Genomic DNA, 23161 nt, shown 5'->3' on the forward strand with positions numbered 1-23161 from the left:
ATTTTTCCAGTCAGGATCTGAGTCAGTATTTATGTCTCATTTTGAAAACAGCTGATTTGAAACTCCCTGACACGTGCACCTCTGGACCTCCCAGGTTGAGCAGGAACACATTTCCCTCAAAGAAATGATTTCTAAAATGGTGTGTTACCAGAATCATAGAATACTTAGGGTTGGAAAGGACCTTAAGATCATCAAGTTCCAATCCCCCTGCCATGGACAGGGACACCTCACACTAGACCATGTCACCCAAGACTCCACCCAGCCTTCCCTTGAACACTGCCAGAGATGGAGCATTCACAACTTCCTTGGGCAACCCATTCCAGAGCCTCACCAACCTCACAGTAAAGAACTCTTCCTTACATCTATCGGGCAAATCAAGGACAGGATGGGTGTTATCCCTGCTGTCAGCTTCCTATCTGATGAAAGTCTTTGGTTTTGACTTCTCAAAGGAAACACAGAGCATGTAAAAGCCCCACAAGAAATGAACTGAATGAGTTGTCATTTCACATGTGGAACAGCCTCCTCACAAAACATTTATTAGTAGTATTTGTCACTGAAAATTGAGAGTCTCTTTAGTACAGTTCTGAAGCTGAAGTGGAGAGAAGGAAAATGGATGTTTCTAACCCCCATACCCCTGGCCTGCTGAACTACAGCTGAAGAGAGCACTCACTTTTAGAGTAGCTGAGCAAGTTAACAAAATAACCCTCTTAGGGGCAGACAACACATGACTTGCTATTGAACATGGAAAAACGGGTGAATCATTCTTCGATCCAGCACTCTCATAATTTGTTTTCATTGCAAGCTGAACTCTCTCTTCCAAGGCAGGCTGTCAGGATCCTCAATGTCATGGGGGCTTTTTATTGCTGCCAGGGCACTCTTTATGACAGACAGCAGAAAGCTGGTTTTTTTTTCAGCTCAGGTACTCACTGCACAATTCAGGCATGACCAACTAATAACCCAGATATTGTCACTGCATTGATTTTTTGAGTAAGGTGTTCTACCATTTTATGGCACTAACTTCAGACACAATGTTTTTTACTAAGGCTGCCGCAAGTGGGGTCCCTGGTGATCAATACTGGGCCCCATGCTGCTCAACATCTTTGTAAGTGATCTGGATGATGAGACTGAAAGCAGCCTCACCAAGTCTGCTGATGACACCAAACTGGGTGGTAAGGTGGACATGTCAGAAGGGTGAGACATCTTATAAAGACATTGATAGAGGCTGGTCAAGTGTATTTGGTTACAGAGTGCTGAAGGCAAGCAGTGAAGGTTAGCAGCAGGTTTGTAACACAGGTCAGTTGGAGAGTCACCAGCTTCTTTCAGAGGAAGTGTAAAATCTGCCATTAAATAGGAAACCATAACTGACTCTGCAAGGTCAGTGCCTCCCTGCTGGAGTTCAGCAGAGATCAGTGTCTCTGAAGCATGGCTGTTTTATTAGTATGTTTAATGTTGGCACTGACAATGAGATAACTGAACAGAGGTGCCCAGCTGACCATTAAAATTGGTATACCAAGGACTTGTTCTTAGGCTCACTGGAGATTTCTGAGCATGTGAGGAACTCTCATACATAGTAAGATTTTGAACGGAATAAGACTAAACTTTCAGATCTGCCTGCTTCATCTGAGAAAATCCTCCTCTTGGAGGAGGAGAGGAAATAGTATTAAATTCTGTCACCCTTTCCCTACTTGCTGACTTCAAAATCAAAGTCAGGGCTCAAAACCCCCAACAGCAGATGATCATGTTTATAAAATAGCATTCTGGGTTTTACTGTTCTTCATTTTTTGAGATTCTACAGTGTACCTGCATTATGGTTTATCTCCTAAAACCAGGAGTACTGGAAATGTGCTTTTAAATGAAAATTTACAGTACTGCCTTATTAGAGATGTGGAAGGTTACAAATATTAAGAATAACACCAAATGCTGCATATAGCTAAGGACAGCATAGCATTAGTCAGTCCTACTGGAATGTCTTTTATATCTGTTTGCTTTGTAAATGGCTCCCCAAAGGGGCTTCACATGCTGCTTCTCCAACTGGTGACTACGAAGCTCCATCAGTTATCATGCTCTACCTAGTGGTGATCTACAGCAGGTTTTTCTTGAGATGATAACTGTCATAGCATAAATTGATCAAAAATGCAAATGCAATTTACATATTTAATACCGCCATGGAAATGATGATCAAATTACCATTATCCCTTTGCAAACACACTGTCGTTGTTTGCATACTGTCCATGCAAACAGCTAACAAATTACCCAAGCACTTGCTAGACCTTTACGGGAATAATTTCTTGCCAACTGTGAACACATTTGGTGTCAGACAGATTAATAATGCTCTGATCTAATCCCAAAGAAACCATGTCTCAGATAAACATTTGCTTCACCCGAGATACAGCAGCTTTGTCAAAAACACTGTTAGCCAACTGCAACTTACAAGTGCTTAAAGGTGACTTTGAATTCCCCTCCTCCCCGCCCCGGGCACATCCCCGCAGATGCGTAGGGTACTAGGGTACACGGTACCTGCTGTGACCTTAACCTGCGAGGCCGTGATACCCTCCGCAAGCTACCTTTGGTACTGAAGCTGTGATGGAAGTTGGGGAAACTGTGCCATGGGACCGACAGCGCTGGAGCCGGCCACTGCCGAAGCCTGCATGGGCAATGGCTCCGCCGCCTCAGCCGCTGCCGCCCCGCCGTTGTCCGGAACGCCGTTTACGACAGTTTTGCGGCTTCGCTGTACGGCGGGGTTGCTGCACGGCGGTTGGTTTCCGGTGTGGAGCAGCGATGGCGTCCGGGTGTGAGAGCGAGCAGAGCCCGGCGGCGCACAGGGAGCAGCGGGCAAAGGTGGGGGCACGGCACGACCCTTCCCCGGGTGCCACCTCCCCCAGGCCGGGGATGGGGCGGTCTCGGCTTGCGCAGGCCGCTGCCTTCAGCCCGCATCGGCAGCTGGCGGAGGGGACGCCCTGGGCAGAGCCCCTTCTGCCTCACCGGAGCTGGGCTGCGATACCGCGGGCGGCAGAGAGCAACGGGAATTTAGTTTTGAGTTAACCCAAGTTAATGTGTTTTGCCACTTGTAGTGATACTGATCCGCGTGGTGTTTTACTTACTGTGTGTTTCTGTGCTTACACCTTTGGAAAGAGCCAGGGTCGATCTTCCTTACACCCTCTCTTCAGATATTTGTATATATATTGAGGACACCATCCCCACTGCCCAGCCTTCTCTGCTGTAGGCTGAACAGCCCCAGCTCTCAGTCTTTCCTTAAACGAGGCATAAAAGGTAAATTGTCCTCCTTGTCGTCCAGGTCTGTCTTTTCTAAGGAGTCAGCATCCCTCCATTACAGCTCTTCAGTCATGGAGTAGTAGTAACTTGGAACAGAACTGGGACAGCTGGGTTTTGTGGAGCGGAATGTTGCTTGGTTATATGTTGCTGTAGAGTTAGACAAGAATTGGGAGGCCCTCTCTGAGAAGTGCTTTGTTGGTAGAGTTGTGGTGACTTGGAGACTTGTGCTAACCCTGGTGCATTGTATTTAAAATCTGACTATATGCCCTGTTTGGTACTCATAGGTAAAATGAATGATAATATAGGAAATGGCACATCAGTTAGATGACGTGACTTGTTTTGAAGTTTAAGGAGTGGAACTATATGGAAAGAAAGTGTAAGAGAAGGACAGGCTATGGAAAAAGTATGAGGTTTTGCTGATGGTGTTTTGAGTGAAGAAGGCCAAAGTAAGCAGCAACCAGATTTTACTGGGCAAAGATATTTTCAGAAAAAAAGCAATGGCAAAATGGCCTGAACAGTCTGAGGCTTACGTGGTAGTGGTGGCTTTTCTCAAGGCAACGCAGGAAGACACAGGATTGCACAGTTGTAGAACCATTTCCTGACAATAGAACTTCCCTTCAGTGACTTCAGAAGTGTGGGGTGATCCTGCTGTACTGTGCTTCCCCCTTTTTGACAAGCAGATGAAGGGAAATTTCTCTAACTTAATAATACTATCCTGCAGAAGTTTGTTGTTGTTTTTAAGATGTCTTTTGCTCTATGTGAACTGCTGTATGATACATTTAAGAGTGCTCCTTTGCTCAGTTCAATCTCTTGGATGTTCAGAGAATACTCTTAAGTAGGATAATGGCATCCTACATACTTTTTGCTTCCAGTTGGTGCCTTTTCTTCTCAGTTGGTGCCACTTGTACAGCAAGCTGTCTGGGGCATTGCAACTCTCTTAGAATCATAGAACAACCCTGGTTGGAAGGACCTCTGAGGATCACTGGGTCAGACACATTGTGGAAAGGGGACCCTAGATGAGATTATCTAGTGCTCTGTGCAATTGCATCTTGAAAATCTCCAGTGATGGGATTTTAATCCTTGTGATCTTCATGTGGCTTCCTCCTTGTGAAGAGAGAGCCTCCTTCCTCCTTATAACTGCCTTTAAGTACTGGAATACTGTGATGAGGTCCCCCTCTTAGATGCCTCTTCTCCAGGGAGAGAAGACCTACCTCTTTCAGCCTTTCCTCATAGGGCAGGTTCTCCAGCCCCTTGATGATCTTCATGGCTCTCCTTTGGACTCAAACCAGCCTGCCCAAGTCTTTCTTCAGTAGTGGGGACCAGCGCTGGACACAGTACTCCAGGCATGGCCTGACAAGTACTGACCAGAGTGGGAAGTTCGCATCTCTTATCTCTGTTAGTGATGCCTCTGCAGATGCAGCTCAGGATTGGATTTTCCTTTATTGCTGCAATGGCATGCTGCTGACCCCTGTGCAGCTTGTAGTCCTCCTGGACCCCAAGCTACTTTCAGCAAGGCTGCTTCTCAGCCACACAGATCTGAACCTGGACTGTGCTCTTTGGTTATGTCATCCATGATGCAGGACCTTGCACTTGTCTTCGTTAAACTTTGTACTGTTCTTGGTAGCCCATTCTTCAGCCTCTATCAATATGCCTGTAAGAGGTCTCGCCCTTTTGATGTGTCCACCTTGCCACCCAGTTCAGTGTCATTAGCAAACTTGGTGAGGCTGCTTTCAGTCCCATCATCCAGATCATTTATGAAGATGTTGAGCAGTGTGGGGCCCAGTATTGATCCTTTGGGATCCCACTTATGACAGCCTGAGTAAAAAACATTGATAAATGGTTGCTTTTTTAAAACCTTTTCACAGTGTCAGAAGTTGAGTAGTTTATTAAATAACCATTTTCCTCTTTTCTTGTTTGCTTCTATTTGCATGAACAGCTTAACATAAAACAAAAATGTTCATTGAGGATGTTATTTAAAAATTTTGGTATAACTTCCTCTTTCCAAATATCTGTGGATTTTTTTTTCTTACTATCTCTAAAGTACTTTAATTTGCAATAAAAGATGTAGCATTAAACACTTTTGTGATGATTTAATAGTAACTGGATTGTGGTATAAAATATGCTGCAATCTATGGAAAAGGCAATCAATTTGCATTTAACCTCTCATCGTGTTTAGGTAGGTCTCAATTTGGGGAGACAATAAACGTGAGAAAGGAGGTTTGGTGACAGTATGTTGGAGAAACACTGCAACAATGAACCAGAGCTACTCTCATAGAGAAAAGGTTGAAGTTGGGGTTGAGAGCACTTGTTCATGCAGAGGCTGTGCCAGGAAAAGGGTGAAGGTTGGTGCTGGCAGAGTTGAGTTGCTACTAGAAAGCATGGTATCTTGAGTGTGGGGGCTACACTTCTTCCTGTTAGGTTATGTTTCAAGAGCTCTTTGATGGTAATATGGCTTCATAGGTCCTAACTCTCAGTGTTAATACATTCTTGCAGGTTTAGATGCTGCTCATCAGCCTTGTTAAAGAATATTTAAAAACTGGTTTGGAGGTGTTAGGATGAAACTAAGTCTGGTGTGGTGTGATTTGTTTGCTTGTTTTTTTATCAATAGGATTTGCTTTATTACAATGTATATATATGGGAGCTGTGTTGAATTTTGTGATTTTCTTTTTCTTTGAACAAGAAACAGACCATCATTGTATTGTTTGGCATATTTTTAAAATGCCGTGAATACAGATTACTCCCAGTGGAAATCTTAAAACCACATCTGCAACTTTTGTATGATACTAAATAAAACCAAATGCAGAAGCCTAATTTCCTGGAAGAAGGCAGCCCTAATTTTCTATATATAGCAGTAGGCTCAGAGTTGACTTTTACCCCTCAAGGCTAAGACCTGGGGAGTAAATAGCTGCATAAGTATGCTACATCATTGCTCAGACAAGAGCTAATCAAGTGTTAGAAGTTACTGGGAAAGAAACAAAGAACAAAGGAAATGGTTACACAGATATATTACTGATTTTTGCATAATATCAAATAGCATATGCAGTCCATGTACCAGCGTTGCAAGGAGAACACAGCAGCCTTGAGAAGGTGGGAAGAAAGGTGCCAGAAATGATCTTGGTACAGACTGTCCTGGAAACTAAAGTTTTTAGGCTGGGGGAAAAATAGGCTGAAAAAAGTTAATATGAGTTGTGTAAAATCATAAGTATTACGGAGAAGGAATAGGGAGTTGCTCTCTGCTGTCTCTTTCAACACAAGAACTAGATCATAGTAAGGAATTTGTAGGTGGCCAGCTTAGAGCAGATGAAATAAATGCACTTTCAGATGATGCACAGTGAACTTGTCCGGCGTGTTGCAAATACTGACACTTCAGGTTTATACAAACAAGAATAAGCTAAAAGTTAAAAAATATATGTTAAAAGTTACTGTTTGAAAAGCTGCTGAGCATCAAATTGCTGGAGGATACAGGCATATTTTGGAGATGATATCTCACTTTGGGTTTAACCCTGTATCCACTTTCATAAGCTTCTCTGAATATTACTAAACATTTTTGAGTTGGGATACTAGTGTGTGAAGTTCTGAGAATGACAGAGCACTGAGAAATTCAATACAAGGAAGTGTGATGGAGTAAAATTTGTGAAATATCAGGTACTGTGGTTTTACAGGTGTGTTTTTTTTTTTTTTTTTTTTTTTGTACAGTGTTGGAAAGGATCTTGAGGCAGTGACATGGTTTTCTATGGGATTTAATCATTAGAGGTGCTTTGTCCCTGTATCCTTATATCATATAATGGTTTGTGTTCGAAGGGACCTTAAAGCTCATCCAGTTCCAACCGCTTGCTGTGTGCAGGGCCACCTTCCACTAGACCAAGTTGCTTAAAGCCCTATCCGACCTGGCCTTGAACACTACCAGGGATGGGTCAGCCACAGCTTCTCTGGGAAACTTGTGCCAGTGTCTCAGCACCCTCACAGAAAATAACTTAATTCCAGTATCTAATCTAAATCTTCCCCCTGTCAGTTTAAATCCATTCCCCCTCATCCTATCCCTACTTGCTTTTATAAAAAGTTCCTCTCCAGCTTTCTTGTAAGTCTGCTTTAGTTACTGGAAGGCTGCTCTGAGGTCTCCTTGGAGCCTTCTCCAGGCTGTACCACCCCAGCTCTCTCAGCCTGTCAGTGAGAAACTTACTCAGTATTACTTTTTAGCCTCTTACTGAAAGTGTGCACTCTATGAGTCTCTGTTACTTTTCCATGGTATTATCTTTCTACTTCTAAGCAACCTAAAGCTAAGTCAGACTCCATGACTTCCAGGGATTCTCTTGGGTGCATTGAGTAGCACTGAAAAGTGCTGTAAGGATCAGGGCTTTTTTTGTTGTTATTGCTCATGGCACTGTTGTCTTTATCATCATAGAATAGTTAAGGATGGAAAGGACCTTAAGATCATCTAGTTCCAACCCTGCCTGCCATGGGCAGGGACACCTCACACTAAACCATCTAGCGCAAGGCTTCATCCAATCTGGTCTTGAACACCACCAAGGATGAAGCATTCACAACTTCCTTGGGCAGCCCATTCCAGTGCCTCACCACCCTTACAGTAAAGAACTTCTTCCTCATATCCAATCTAAACTTCCCCTGTTTAAGTTTTAACCCATTACCCCTTATCCTATCACTACAGTCCCGAATGAAGAGTCCCTCCCCAGCATCCCTATAAGCCCCTTTCAGATACTGGAAGGCTGCTATGAGGTCTTCACGCAGCCTTCTCCAGGCTAAACAGCCCCAACTTTCTCAGCCTGTCTTCATATGGGAGGTGCTCCAGTCCCCTGATCATCCTTGTGACCTCCTCTGGACTTCTTCCATCAGCTCCTTGTCCTTTTTATGTTGAGGACACCAGAACTGCACACAGTATTCCAAGTGAGGTCTTACAAGAGCAGAGTAAAGGGGCAGGATCACCTCCTTCGACCTGCTGGTCACGCTCCTTTTGATGCAGCCCAGGATACGGTTGGCTTTCTGGGCTGCGAGTGCACACTGCCTGATCATGTTCATTTTCTCATCAACCAACACCCCCAAGTCCTTCTCAGCAGGGCTGCTCTGAATCTCTTCTCTCCCCAACCTGTAGCTGTGCCTGGGATTGCTCCGACCCAGTTGTAGGACCTTGCACTTGGCATGGTTAAACTTCATAAGGTTGGCATCAGCCCACCTCACAAGTGTGTCGAGGTCCCTCTGGATGGCATTCCTTCCCTCCAGCATATCAACCAAACCACACAGCTTGGTGTCATCGGCAAACTTGCTGAGGGCGCACTCAATCCCACTGTCCATGTCAGTGACGAAGATGTTAAACAAGACCGGTCCCAACTCCGATCCCTGAGGGACACCACTCGTTACTGGTCTCCAGCTGGACATTGAGCCATTGACCACAACTCTTTGCGTGTGGCCATCCAGCCAGTTCTTTATCCACCAAGTGGTCCATCCATCAAATTGATGTCTCTCCAATTTAGAGACAAGGAGGTTGTGTGGGACAGTGTTGAACACTTTGCCCAAGTCCAGGTAGATGACATCAACCCCTGTCCATCAGTTCTGTAACCCCATCATAGAAGGCCACCAAATTGGTCAGGCAGGATTTCCCCTTAGTGAAGCCATGCTAGCTGTCACCAAGCACCTTGTTGATTTTCATGTGCCTTAGCATGCCTTCCAGAAGAATCTGCTCTGACATTTTGCCAGGCACAGAGGTGAGACTGACTGGTCTGTAATTCCCTGGGTCATCCATTTTTCAATCATATATGTGTTCTTCAACTGTTTCTTTGTCTTGCAGTAGGAACTGAAATTTGAAGTAAGGAAAGGACATGTTGAAGGTTGGTAGTTTCCCTCCTGCCCCCATTTCTGCACCGGAGTTTTAGAATGTGTTAGCAAAAGAGTGTATTAAGCCCTACACGGACTATTTAAGTCCATGGGGGATAAAGGAGGCTATAGTGTTTCCTTTATCCCTATTTTGGCTGATAGAGAAATTTAGGAACAAAACTGTAAAATAAAAACATTTCCAAGGCTTCTTGTGTAGTTACTCTGTTATTTCTGTCAAAATCAGTTTAGAATTTTGTAGCATGGAAGCATAAGGATGTTGTAGTTGCCACATCTCTGCACTACAATACTCTGCTGTCAGCTCTTCAGAACTGGAGCTAACTTGCTGCCACCTTTTCGCTGATGGAATAACATTTCTGTCTTCCTTGAAGTTGAAAGACACTGTAACTTGGAAGGCCTACAGATGAATATATATTTTTAGTATGTATAAATATATAGGGTATAGATATATATGTAATATGTACTAATAGTTCAGACATAGTACCATTTAAACCAGCTTTGATAAAGTGGTTAAATCTTCTGTATTTAGCTTAAGTAATTGATATCCCGGTTAAGTATCACGCAGTTAGCAATAGTCAGTACTTAGCTAAGTTTGAACTCCATTTTTGCTTTTTATGTTCTGAACACAAGCAGGCATGAAAATCTGTCTTTTCCTCTCTGCATTCAGAAAAAGAAGAAAGCAGTAAAATGCAAACAACCTCCCCTTGAGGGTACTCTGCTTGAACTCTTACGCAGGAGAAAACTTGGAAATATATTGGTAGGGGGTTTTTCTTCCCTACTTCTTCCTGAAGAAGGAAAACCAGTCCTCATTTGAAGAAAATAGACTATTTCTAAAGTTTATGAACTCCTAAAGATGTTAATTTGTTCATTAAAATATGTATATTACCGATAACATCAGTAAGTGAGAATGGGTTAATGTCTTAAGTGTATTGTTTTTCTCTGCTTTGCTTAGGTTACTTTGATTATGATTAGACTGCCTGCTGCTATAGTGGTTAACAGAACTGGGAGAAAACTACTGCAAGGCTTTATCTCTGTGCCTTTTGATCATCTTGCTTGCAAAGGCAAAAAAAGAGAAGTGCAGGGACTTTTCATATGTGGCTAACGTCGCCAAGACAGTTATTTGGTGCTTACAGTCTTGGAAGCTCCTGCTTTTTGCTTTGGGAGAGACGCTTGGGAAGCTGCATAGGTCTTTGCTTCTGATGATCCAAGAAGTTTGCAGAAATTACTGACTTTCGCACTTGTGTTTCTGGAAAGATGAGATGTTCAACAAAATCGCCTTAAGGGACCTTTTTATTATAAAATATTGGAAATTATTAGTCTGTCTTCTGTTCTATAGAGTGTATATTTGGGGCATAAGATAAAAGGGAGCACTTTAACTGTGTCCTTGATACGTAGGACAGTGAGGAGTCTGAGAGAACCTTCTTTATCTCTTCAGAAGTAATTCTTCCCCAGTCACCCACAGAAGAATCGGATTAGATCACGCTTGCAGATTCCATACCCACAATAATCAAGAGATTAAATATATAGTAGATTTTGAAACAGTTATAGAAATAGATTTATTTAGCATCTTTTACCTTTAAAACAAGCTGAACGGAGTTGCTTCTTTTTGTTTTATTTACTAGTCATGTTTTTTACCAGTTATGATCTTCCACTTTTGAAGAACTAAAATACCCCCCAACTCATTTATTGAGATTTCTCTTTTACATTTTGGGAACATATTCTTTTATTTATATCCTCTGCCCTCCCAACTGCACTGGTAGAACCCAGCAGCTGGTAATGTTTATGATAATGATTAGTAATCAAATAATTAGGTGTTGATATGTAAATTGCCATTAAGCTCTAGAAATAGAGTCTTGTTTTGATGAGTGCAGTAGCTCATGACACTACTGTTTTAGTTTGCAAGTTTAGAACAAGAAAATAATTTGCTGGGTGTTTTGGGAAGTGCACAGATGTGTGCTTTTCCTAGACATGAATGCTTTTAATTAAAAATAACCCCTTATAATTCAATTTTGAATTATTTTTGCATCTGTGCTATGATGTATTTTTCTCCTTTGGTGTTGCTCTTCTGTTACTTGTTGGTTTTCACATCGCTTTCACTCAAGTGTTTTCCACTTGAGATTTTTCACTCTTTGGCCTCTGAGAGTGATGTGATTTGACCATTGCTTGTGCAGCAGATCCCACCTTTATTTGTTAGGGATTACTGATAGATTACAAGTTTTTCCTGATAGCGGTACTTACTGATTTAAAGAAGAAAAAGCTGAGTGTAGGTAGATAAGACCTCACTCAGTATTTCAAATGAATAAAATATATTCTTGAAACAATGTAAATGAAATGATATCTTGGAACAGGATCATTGCACAAACAAGAAACTGTGTGTTTAGTTTTACTTATTTAGGTTTCTGAAAAAAATTGATTAGAGATCTGCAAGCCCATTATTTTTTGAAACATCTTGTTTGATGCCTTTGACTTAGACCTTTTCCTTTATTGTTGGTTTACATGTTTTGATTTATTTTCTTTGAAAATACAACATAAAATAAAAAAAACCCCAAACAACAAAGTGTATCAATATCACTGAGTTCACTGTATTTGAACTCTAAACAAGCTGTGAAGTCCGCATGTTTTCCTGGTGAAGTACTTGTCAGGTATTTCCTTGTAAAAGCCTAACCATTGGGCTGATGCAGTGATCAGTTTTGCCTAGGTGATGGAATGCTTTGTCAGTATTTTACACTTCAGTTTTCAGTGGAAAATACAGAAATTAGTAGCAAAATATATCACTGGTAAAGGTTATAGAGCTGGTATTTGTGGAAATTGCTTCTGTGCTGCAATACTAAGCACCTTCCTTTTTGTTCTTTCCCTTTTAAATCCTTTATGAAGTGTTACATCCTTGACTCTCTCTGTCAAAGGGAATAAGCATGTTAGTATTACTATACTCATATCTTTGAGTGATGTTAGGAGAGTAACAGCCCTGAGAAGTGAATACTGCAGGTTTTCAGACTTCCGACAGAACACCTCTGTATGCATTTTTGTAAGCAACACCTTTGGTTTAAAAGATAGGTAATTTTAGAAGGTAAGTGATGAAGACATGTCTTCACTGTTATCTTCTGTGAGTCCTTCCACTACAGTTTCTGCTGCCACAGGAGTGGAGACATCCTACATTAATGTGAAGTGTCTGTCTACAGTTTCCTAGCAGTAGTAGCTATCATAGTGTATCTATTTATCTGTTGTGTCTGCAGGTGTACCAGCAGAAACAGTTACTGACTTCCAGATGTTTCTGACTGAAGGCTGACATCTCCTACAGTCTACTCGTCTGACTGTTCTTTAATGATTATTTGTCGCAAGAAGCTTAAGTAATTTAAGCGGTGATCTTTTCAGTGACCTGTGTTCTGTGCCTTTTGGCAGGTGAAAATGACAGTGGTGGCACAGCTGTGTATGGAGGAGGTGTAGGTACAGTCAGGACTCTATTGTGATTCAGGTGGAAGCTAAGCCCTTACTTGTATTGCCACTCCTATCCTCCTTCATGGATGTAACAATAATGGGAATATTGAGGGTAGAAAAACAGTCTAAGCATTCACAAAAATAAGTGTGTTACTGAGAGAATTGATATAAAAGCATCAAAACTGCAAGGAAGAGTATGCTTATCCTGAAGATAAGCACTCATGTAACCAGAGCTTCTGGCCCTAAGCTTTGGGGCGATGGAAGCTGGGAGGGTAATGCAGGCCACAGCAACCTTTCTTGTAGCTGAGCTGGTAAATGAGTAGAATGGATTGTATGATAGGATGGGAATTGATCCTGAAATTAGAAAGAAAAGCTAATTGTTTAAATTTTGTGTGCCTTCTGTTGATGTCTGACTGCCATCAGGTGTTAGATCTTTTGAACTTGTCTAACAGTAAGCTGTTGCTAAAATGAGTTTTTTCCCTGTGCTTCTTCCACCCTGAAGTTCACATTTTCTCCCTTGATCCTTGTGTTTAAACTAGCAGCCTTGATGACCTTTCCAGAGGGGTAGCTTAAACGCTTGATCTGCAGGAGGCTGCACCCTATTTTTGGGGGATTCACTGTGTCGGGGTGGTCCTTGAAGTGGCTTCCCCTGAGGCTGGAGTACAGTGACAGGCTGGTGCAGGCAAGGTGGTGGGAACACACAGGAGGGGGAGTGTGGAGAGGAGAGCTATGGGAACGGAGCCCTGGCCTTCAGTGGCAGGTAGCCATTGAGCAGTTTGTTGGATATTTTTGTGGTATCATAAAGTGTTAATGAGCCTTAATGTGAATTAAATTCTTAAGCTCCTGTGGGTTGAGAGATGTGAAACTATGAGAGTTGGCCTTCATAGCATAAACCAGTAAATCTGACAGGGGACTTAACTAGTTTTAATTCCTTTTCAGCGTAAGATGCTAGCAAGCCCTGTGTCATAAAAGACAAATAGAATAGAAAGGTAAGGTTTGAAGCTAGTAATGTGTCATAAAAGACAAATAGAATAGAAAGGTAAGGTTTGAAGCTAGTAATGTGTACAGATTTTCCTCCCTTCCCCCCTTGAAATAACTCCGTGTGTGTGTGAGGGCAAAGTATTCACTACAGTAACAAATGAATATTGCAGTTTGATGGTAGAGGGAGCTAGATAGGTTTTAGAGATAGAAAGGATCAGTATCGCTGATAACTTTCTAGTCTCATGTATAAGTGATAATTTAGGTGAAAATACAGCTTCTTTCACCTTTTAAAATATCTAGGCAGCTTTAAAAAAAAATTGCATACAGATATTGTTAGGAGTCTTTTATACTTTGTATTTTTGTCTAAGAAGAAACAAATTTTAACCTAATGCTTTTGTGTCCGTCTTTAACAATCTGGTGGTATTGCCACTAAAGATTCATCTTGCCCAGTCCTGTTTCATTTGCTATTCAGGAGACAATAGGCTGCAGTTTGATGATGATTTCTTATCATTCTGTGTTCTGAATATGTGTTTGTATACTTCAGCCAAACTGATGATACACCTCTTTTATTAGGATCATGTATCTCAATTACCTAAATACTTGCCTATTTTGTGTATTCTTAGATCTAATAAAAGATATAACATCTTCTTTTCTACCTTATTTATAATGTTAATTTCATTTTATCCAATATATATTTGTAACTTTAGTAACAGGAAGGAAATAGTAATTAAAAAAAAAAAATTCCTGTTATTGTAGAGAAAGATAAAAGCCTAGATCTTCCTAGGCAGGCAAAGAGCAGATCAGTTGTAGACATATTGACAAGCTGAGTTTGGCCTTTATTTAAAGTGTAAATAGATATGTATACCCAAGAACTGCTAAAGGGGTGGAAGGGAACTGTTTGATCCATCTGCAAGTCTTTTTCAACCAGAAGTGAAATGGAGTATTGCAGTATGCAATGAAAGCCTGCCCTTTACCCAGTGTAACTCCTGGCAATGTGCTTTGCGTTTACTTGCGAAGCAAGCATTTTTGGAGTTTGTTTTTGTTGCATTTTCCCATCTAGAGCTATGTTCAAGATCCCTTTATCTCCACTGTTTCATCTCTGTGCAGTTATAAGCTTAGGCTTTGTGTATATGTGACTAGTAGGCATTTTGTGAGGGTTACGACCTTTCACTTGCACATGAATGTGTCATGCTCAGTTACCTAATTTTAGTCACAAGAATGTATTTTTTAAGACAGAAGGGCCATTGTCAACTGTATGGACTAGAACAGAGAATATCAGTCAGTGATTTCCACATGAACTTTGAAGGGTGTTGTCCCAGATGGACAGATGTGTTAGGGTGGCCAGAGTCAGCCAGTGAGCTCTCTGGATCATGGGGAGGTAGCAGGAAACACCTGTTTTTTTTGGAGTCCTGTGTGGTTTTGGTGACCCTACATTATGCTCAACTACTATTTCACTCACTGAATTAAGGTCCTGCTTATTCTTTTGTTGTTTTCTTTATTTATAAACGGGAAAACTGTTCTGATATTGGAATAAATTTCCCAATGTGCTCTTAACTTATTCTTTCTTAATCCCTGCCTTTTGAATGTTAAACTTTAGTATTCACCCTTGTAGATTCTCAGCTTCATTCTAGAGGTGGAAGTCCGTGTCTTGGCCTCTTTTTTTGAGCTGAAACTTTTGGGTGGTTTTTTTGGTGTGTATTTTTTCCCCCTTCTTCAAAGTCCCTTCTTTCAAAATGAAGACATTTGGGTAGCAGCCTTGCTTGCATTTCAGTGCATTATCTTATCACCCGGAGCTTCTAAGAAAGTAGATGATGAGGGTTTAAAACGGTGCTTTGTTTGGGCATAGATGTTTTGTTTGATTTTTTTTTTTCCTTTTTTAACTTACTTTTTAGCATGCATTGCTGTTCATTGAACCCTTACAGTGTACTGGTCATCTTCCTGCAAGCCTTGTTTTCTATGGATATAAAAGCTGCAGGTTTCCTTCTTGGCTGTGTCAAAAAGAGAAGACTGGCCTGTGGCAGGGAGGCAACTGTCTTGTGCAGTGCACAGCCTTGCATCTAGAGTCTATTGCAGACAGCTAATAGCTGACCTGGAGGAAAGACTTCAACTGGTTGTCTAATCTCCTCAGATGTTGTTTGTTTGTTTTAAATATTGGTCTTTTTAAAATTGCATGTGATTTTTTGGCTTACGATTGAACACACTTTTTGGTAAAACTTGGACTTTGGGGGTGAAAAACAAACTGCGTCTTTAGTTTTTGCTCTGACTTTAGTTATTAAACCCCCCCTGCAAACAAACAGCACCACAAACAAACAAAAGTCAAAAGCAAGCTCAATCTTGCAAGACTTCTCACACAAAATTAGGGTTGTAGTAATAAAAAGTAGCTTTTCTCCTGTTTAATCAGATGTGATTATTGGGATAAAGAGTTTTCTAATGGCAAGTTATATTCAGCATTAAAGTTGCTTGAGAAAGTCATGTTTCTGCTGAAAGTAATTGAGGGGGCTTCTGAGGCTGTAAAGTTTGTTATTTATGTGGTTTATAAAAATCCTTTTCAGGAACTGAAACTCTCTGCAGCGAGTATTATTTTTTTTCAGAAGTAGTGCAAAAGTGTTTCTGGTCATTAGCTCCATAATGTTCTTTTCAGAAAGGAAAGAACATTCTGCAGCCCCAAATGCTAATTCTTTTATACTTGCATCGTCCTTGAGAGTATTTATATGGAAGTTCCAAGTTTTGCACTGGCTGAGATACTTTCAAAGGTGAATGTGCACTAAGGCAGGTTTGCTAACTTCTCAAATTAACAGGTAGTGAACTGTGCTTTGCAATGGAGTAGTTGCCTGGAGAATTTTTTTCAAAGAGAAAATCAGAAGTTCACTCTGTCATATCATATGCAGTTCACAGGGTTGTAAGAACAGAAGACTTCTCAGAATGAAGAACAGAAGTTTACTGTCTTCATGTCACTCGTGTTTAGGATGAATGGTTTGAGCTGGAAGGGATCTTAAAGATCATCTAGTTCCAAACCCCTGCAATGGGCAGGGACACTTTGCTCAAAGCCACATCCAACCTGGCCTTGAGCACTTCCAGGGATGGGTCAGCTTCTCTGGGCAAGCTGATTTTCTTTCATCTGGGTGGCTTACTTGTTTACAAATATTTACTTGTAGGAACATTCTGTGCAGAAAAAGAAGAAAAAGGATAAGCATTCAAAAAAAACTAAGAAAGAAAAGAAAAAAAATAAGAAACAAAAATCTGAAAAGAAGGATGACTTACTCGATAGTTCTTCGGTAAGTAAGACACTTTAAAATGCTTCAAACAACATTTTTGAAACCTGTGGCATTCTAGCCTCTGTGGGCACACATGGTTAGTAAAATTACTCCTTATTCTCACCATTTTCTTTTGGGAAAAATTGTGTAAAGTTTGTCTTTTTAATGTACTATTTAATCAATTTAAAAATTGCTGTTATAAGTGCTTGTGAATTTTATAATACTGAATTCATTCATTAGGATCTAAGGAATTTATAGTTTTTCAGCAGAGAGAAATTGAAGAAAATCTTCATTCTAAGATAAGAGTGGAAAAATTTGTGGGTTTCTTGTAGTCAGTGGTACATGGCAGAATGAGGTGTCTAAAACTGCAAACGCTTGCCTTCAGTTTTAAGCATGAGTTACTGCTGCATTTTTCCATGGAAACACTCAGCAGCATGGGAGTTGTATGTGGATCTGAAGGAAGGCTCAAACTTGTGCATTTGTATCTGTAAGCAGATGCCTTCATATGGAGAGGCATTCTGTCAACACACTATAGTGACTGTTAGAAATCTGGATGTTGCTTTCTGGCAGCATTGTGTCAAGCACCCTCCCAGTATTTCTGTGCAAGTCAGCACTGTGATATTTATTTTATTTTATTTTATTTTACTTTATTTTATTTATTTTCTCTTTGCAGACAGTCTCTCTTATTGAGTGAAGGAACATGCAGTATGAAATCTGTTTTCTAGGGACTGGTATCAGAGGTTAACTATGCTTTTCTGTGTGGGAAGTAACCTAAGGCACAAATGTCCCACATTTCCCATTGGAGTCATCAAAATCCTTCAGATCACATCAGTGAGTTCCAGGCTGTCACTGGCTGATACCTTCAATCCAAAGTCTGCTATTCCCATGACAGGTTCATGTGAATAGCAAAGAAACTGTTCAATACAGTCCTATTTGCTTCAAGTGTAAAATATCAGTGCAGTTTGCAAGTGTAGGAAGTTGGATATGAAAATAGGAGGAGATAGCATGTACAGTGCTTTATATTGTACTGCTACTGATTTTACATTTTAATGTAAAATATACTTTGTAATGAATTTAGATTTTTAAAGTTTTTGGGTTTTTTGTAATGTCATAAAAACAATTAGTTTGGGTTTTATTTTTATTCTGACATTTTTAACAGTGTTATGCTAATAAAAAGTCAGTATAAGCTAGTGTTACATACTGTGATATATGGTGTAATGTTTTGATCATGAAGGAGCAATCTCCTATGGGAATATCAATATTCTATTTTTATTATCATAGAATGGCTTTTGTTGGAAGGAACATTAGAAATCATGTAGTTTCACCCCACCTGCCGTGGACAAGGGCACCTTCCACTAGACCAGATTGTACCAAGCCCTGTCCCACCAGGTCTTGAACATTTCCAGGGATGGGGAAGCCACAACTTCTTGGGGCACCCTGTTCCAGTCTCACCAGCCTCATAGTGAAGAATTCTTATGTCTAATCTGAATCTACCCTCTTTCAGCCATTTTCCCTTGTCCTTATGAAAAGCCTCTCTCCAGCTGTCTTTAGGTACTTTCTCCAGCCCCCTTTAGGTACTGGAAGCTGCTTTTAAGGTCTCCCTGGAGCCTTCTCTTCTCCAGGCTGAACAAACCCAACTCTCTCAGCCTGTCTCTGCAGCAGAGGTGTTCCAGCCCTCTCATCATCTTTGTGGCCCTCCTCTGGTCTCGCTCCAACAAGTCCATGTCCTTCTTATGTTGGGATCCCCAGTTTGTCAGTATTTCTAAATAATAAGCAGTATTATATTAGTAATGCTAATCAGAATCAATATTGATTATCAGTATACTTGGTAAAGTATTGCACTTTATCAACATATAATAATATGTTAATGTGTTATTATTATTCTTTCCATTTAACTCTTATTTTTAGGATTCTTCAGTTGAATGGGTTGAGTCAAATGTGTCACAGTCATGCAACACAGAAAAGGCTTGGAAGGTCAACAAACAATCAGATGCTGTAAATGAACCCTCCCTGCAGGTGAGCAGTATGATAAGTACTCCAGAAATAAATTCAGCATGACCGAATGTGAAATGTGCTTAGGTTTCTTGACAGCTCTTTTGCAGTCCATTGAACAAAACATATTTTATAGACAAATGTCTTTGCTTAGCTAGGTAATGTTACATTTCATTTGTTGGATGACTTCTCTACCTAATAGTTGCTTAGTATTTAACTACACTTAAAGTTGCCTTGCACCAGTGCCTTTCATCATGTTTTGAGGCTCTAGCAACTGAGCTTGATTTTCTTGAAGAGGTCCACTTAAAGACCTTGACTAGCATTTTGTTTTTTCTGCAAAATTTCAGTGGCTGTTCTACAGTTGAACAAATTTTTGCTTCTGTGATGCTTAAACAGATACAAGGAAGAGAGGTCTAGAACTTTCAGCAACAATATTGATGGAATCGGTGCTTCTTTTGATTATCCTAGGTAAATCCTGTGCCCAGTAAGCAGTGTTTATTCTGGAAAATGGAGTCATTCTGAAGTGGAATGCTGTGATTTTAGTAACATAAATATAGTCACATATCATGACATTCTCAGTTGTGTGGAAATTATGATTTTTAATTTAGTGTTCAATTCCACTCCTGAAAAAAGTCCGCTTTTCTCATTCTGAATTTGTGCAACTTGTTGAAAGAAATAAAAAGGATCTCTGAATCATATCTATCTTCTTGGAAAAGTATAAAGTAATGCAGTACAGATCCTTCTGTATGTCATGATAATTTATACTGCCAAAACAATTTTATCCAAGCGTTTCATGTATAAAGTGTGCCTTGTCCTTTTCTATTTTTGGATAAAGAGTTTGCTTTTGAAAGCAATATCCTGGTCATTCCTCCTTCTTGTATTTTGGCTCACATTATGAAGAAGTCTTGTTTTGTTGGATTAAACTAAATTAGAAGATACGGTCTCAAAGTGCACCCAAGATGCTCCACAGGACCAGTCTCAGACTAGTCCAGAATGATTACTTAAAATAGAGAGAGAGAGACACAGACACCCCACTCCCCATCCTCCCAACTGCAGATCCGAGGCCTATATAGGAGTCACATCCAGACTCTTTTCATTGGTACTTGACAGGCCCAGAGGCAATAGGCAGAAACTCAGGAGTTTCTTCCTGAACATCAGGAAACAGGTTTTTACTGTGAGGGTGACTAGGCACTGGCACAGATTGCCAGGAGAGCTTGTAGAATCTTCAGCCCTGGATATTTTTACAGGCTGTCTGGTCATGGTGCTGGGCAACTGCCTCTAGGTGGCCCTGTTTGAGCTGGGGAGTTTGGCCAGATGACCTCAAGAGGTCCATGCACATCCACTTCTGTTGATCCACGTTGCTTACTCGTGTGGGCATAGACACTATTGAATCACTTGAAGATAGATTATTTTTCAGTTCCTTCTCAGAGGACAGCTGAGAAGTGGAATGTTGTGTTTCACGTCTGAAAATCTCTGGTGTTTGCCTAATACAATTTTTAAATAACAGAGAATTCGACATATAGCATCTGTTTGGATTGACGACTCAGATTTGAATGCTACTGAAGATACGAAGAGTCTTCTGCAAGGACATATTTCAAAATAGATGAAATCTTGCCATTTTGATTGCTTTACTGTCCACTGAATTGTTCCAAATACTTATTTTTGTATAGTAGTTGTTTATAGTGTGTATGTCACTGCTTTCTTTTGAGGCTTCAGGTTTTGTGTGCATAAAGGTAGTAGGAATATCTAAGCTTTTTATATGTTGCTTTTCTTCAGAGAGTGGTCCTCATTTTTAAACTATCATTGGTTTTGTAAATGCAGTTTTGTACCTGTTATTATGGGTACAGTTCACAGAATTTAGATGTGTAATTGAGGGTGCAGTTAAGGCCTAGATGCTTGAGGTATGAACTATGCTCAATTACTGATTGTAGATTTTGTATATGCTAGAAGGGTGGAAGAGGTCATGAACTCAGAATTAGCGAGATGAAAGGGAATTGATCTAGATGTACACTGTTTAGGCAAATAGTAAGCTTTTAGATGGTTTGCTTGTTTACTGGTATCTTAAATTCATTGTGAAGATGTATTTCAAATTACAGAAAGACATTTATGAAATTTGTGTAAGTGAATATTAAAAAAAATAAAGATTTGGCTTCCTAAAATCATGTTTGCTTTTCATTGAAGTATTTAATATATGTTTGTAAAACCTATGCTGTTTACTTTAAGTAATGTTTGTGAGTAGTTGCACTGGTTTGAGTTGTACTGAAGCCATGTTTTTTGTTAGAAGTATGAACACTGATTCTTTGTGTTTATTTTAAAGAGAGAAGAATGGATGAATTTAGACTTCATGTTGTTGAAAACCACTTCATCCGCAGCTGTCAGAAGTGAACGGCACAAAGAAAAGATCTTGGAACGGCAGAAAACTCAAGAACTTGAGCAGGTAGGAGGAATTAATAGAGCAACTTTTTTCTGCATCTTTCTAAATTTTGTGTGATGAATGAACCAATGAGTTGAATCAAATATGTAAGTCTTTGTATAGTTTCTGAACAAATGCCTGATGCATTGTGTGATAATGATTTTTAATTTAATTTGTCAGTTATTTGTTCTGTTTGGGATAGGAGGGGTTCATAAAGCAGGCTTATCTTGTGGAGAAAAGCCTTTGAGCTGTCTTCTGGGTCAGGAGAAAGATGATTTTGTTACTACTAAGTTCTGTGATATTAGAAGGGCTTTTAGGATGTTTTTACTTAATAACAGTGACAGACTGCTGGTCTGGCCTTATCTCCGTGTTGTGTGTGGAAGGAGCACCATTCTTCTGTGTTGTAAAGCTTACCTCATAGAATCATAGAATCATTAGGGTTGGAAAGGGCCTTAAGATCATCAAGTTCCAACCCCCCTGCCATGGGCAGGGACACCTTACACTAAATCATATCACCCAAGGCCTCGTCCAACCTGGCCTTGAACACTGCCAGGGATGGAGCATTCGCAACCTCCCTGGGCAACCCATTCCAGTGCCTCACCACCCTAACAGGAAAGAATTTCCTTCTTATATCCAATCTAAACTTCCCCTGTTTAAGTTTTAACCCATTACCCCTTGTCCTATCACTACAGTCCCTAATGAAGAGTCTCTCAGCATCCCTATAGGCCCCCTTCAGATCCTGGAAGGCTGCTATGAGGTCTCCACGCAGCCTTCTCTTCTCCAGGCTGAACAGCCCCAACTTTCTCAGCCTGTCTTCATACGGGAGGTGCCTCCAGTCCCCTGATCATCCTCGTGGCCCTCCTGTGGACTTGTTCCAACAGTTCCATGTCCTTTTTATGTTGAGGACACCAGAACTGCACACAATACTCCAGGTGAGGTCTCACAAGAGCAGAGTAGAGGGGCAGGATCACCTCCCTCGACCTGCTGGTCACACTCCTTTTGATGCAGCCCAGGATACGGTTGGCTTTCTGGGCTGCAAGCGCACACTGCCGGCTCATGTTCATTTTCTTATCAACCAACACCCCCACGTTCTTCTCGGCAGGGCTGCTCTGAATCTCTTCTCTGCCCAACCTGTAGCTGTGCCTGGGATTGCTCCGACCCAGGTGTAGGACCTTGCACTTGTCATGGTTAATCCAAATGCTGAAAGGCAGCCTGCAGCCTGATCAGCATGCCTGTACTCTGCTGTAAGCCATCTTTCCTACTGCAGGTAAACCTAATTTACTGTGTTAAAGTGTAGGGTGCTGCAGCTTGTTTTTTTCTGAAAAAAGAATTCAGAGCAGTTGCTTACCTTTCATGCTGCAGTTGTGAACACATGGGGAGATCAGGGTCTGGATGGGGAAGTGGTTGCTGTCACTAAATTAGTTCTGTTTACATACAGTTCCTGGCTGCTTCATTTGCTCATTCAGCTCCTTAAATGCAATGCAGTCTGATAGGAAAACATAGTTGCTGATCAGTAATAGTTACTTGTCCTCACATCTTATAGTAGGCCATTTGTTGCTCTTAGGTTTTCCAGTTAGTTCTGTTGTGGCTAGGAACCAGACTGACTTAGTGTGTATAGTATGCAGCGCTATTGTCTCTTGAGAATGGATTAATCTATTTGGGTTTATTTCCTCACATAAGTTTTTGCTGAGCACTTTGTCTGAATTGTTGAAAGATGAAAGAATGTGGAGATATTAAATCACAGAAATGTCAGCATGTATTATATGGTTAATGACAATTTATATGTATTCTTCATCCTGGAAGAATATGATTTTTGTAGACTCTCCCACCCAACTACTTGTTCTCCATGCAGGTTTATACTTCTGTGCTTTCTTCACCAGAATGTCTGTCTTTTTTTTTTTTTTAATACCCAAAACAATGTGGAGAACAAATGCATGCAGCATGCCAGCAGTGGTGATGAATTGAAGAT

The 23161-nt window shown here is 40.7% G+C and overlaps 1 protein-coding gene across 4 annotated transcripts in view; it reads left to right on the forward strand.

The window, feature by feature from the left end:
* Positions 1-2692: 2692 nt before the first annotated feature.
* CWF19L2 (CWF19 like cell cycle control factor 2) overlaps positions 2693-23161 on the forward strand; it is a 74855-nt gene continuing 54386 nt past the window's right edge. The window contains exons 1-4 of one of the 4 annotated variants that reach the window (XM_062615347.1): positions 2693-2838; positions 16689-16808; positions 18696-18803; positions 21097-21216. In XM_062615347.1, coding sequence (XP_062471331.1) covers positions 2779-2838; positions 16689-16808; positions 18696-18803; positions 21097-21216 — 408 coding nt within the window. In that variant the 5' untranslated portion in view covers positions 2693-2778. Of the gene's footprint in view, positions 2839-13517; positions 13542-16688; positions 16809-17456; positions 17619-18695; positions 18804-19175; positions 19248-21096; positions 21217-23161 lie in introns of those variants that run through there. The other 3 variants (XM_062615350.1, XM_062615349.1, XM_062615351.1) reach the window with 3 other exon arrangements.

The sequence above is a fragment of the Pezoporus occidentalis genome, unplaced genomic scaffold (genome assembly GCF_034315485.1).
Source record: "Pezoporus occidentalis ecotype Australia unplaced genomic scaffold, CSIRO_AGI_Poc_V1 ctg18, whole genome shotgun sequence".
Lineage (NCBI taxonomy): Eukaryota > Metazoa > Chordata > Aves > Psittaciformes > Psittacidae > Pezoporus > Pezoporus occidentalis.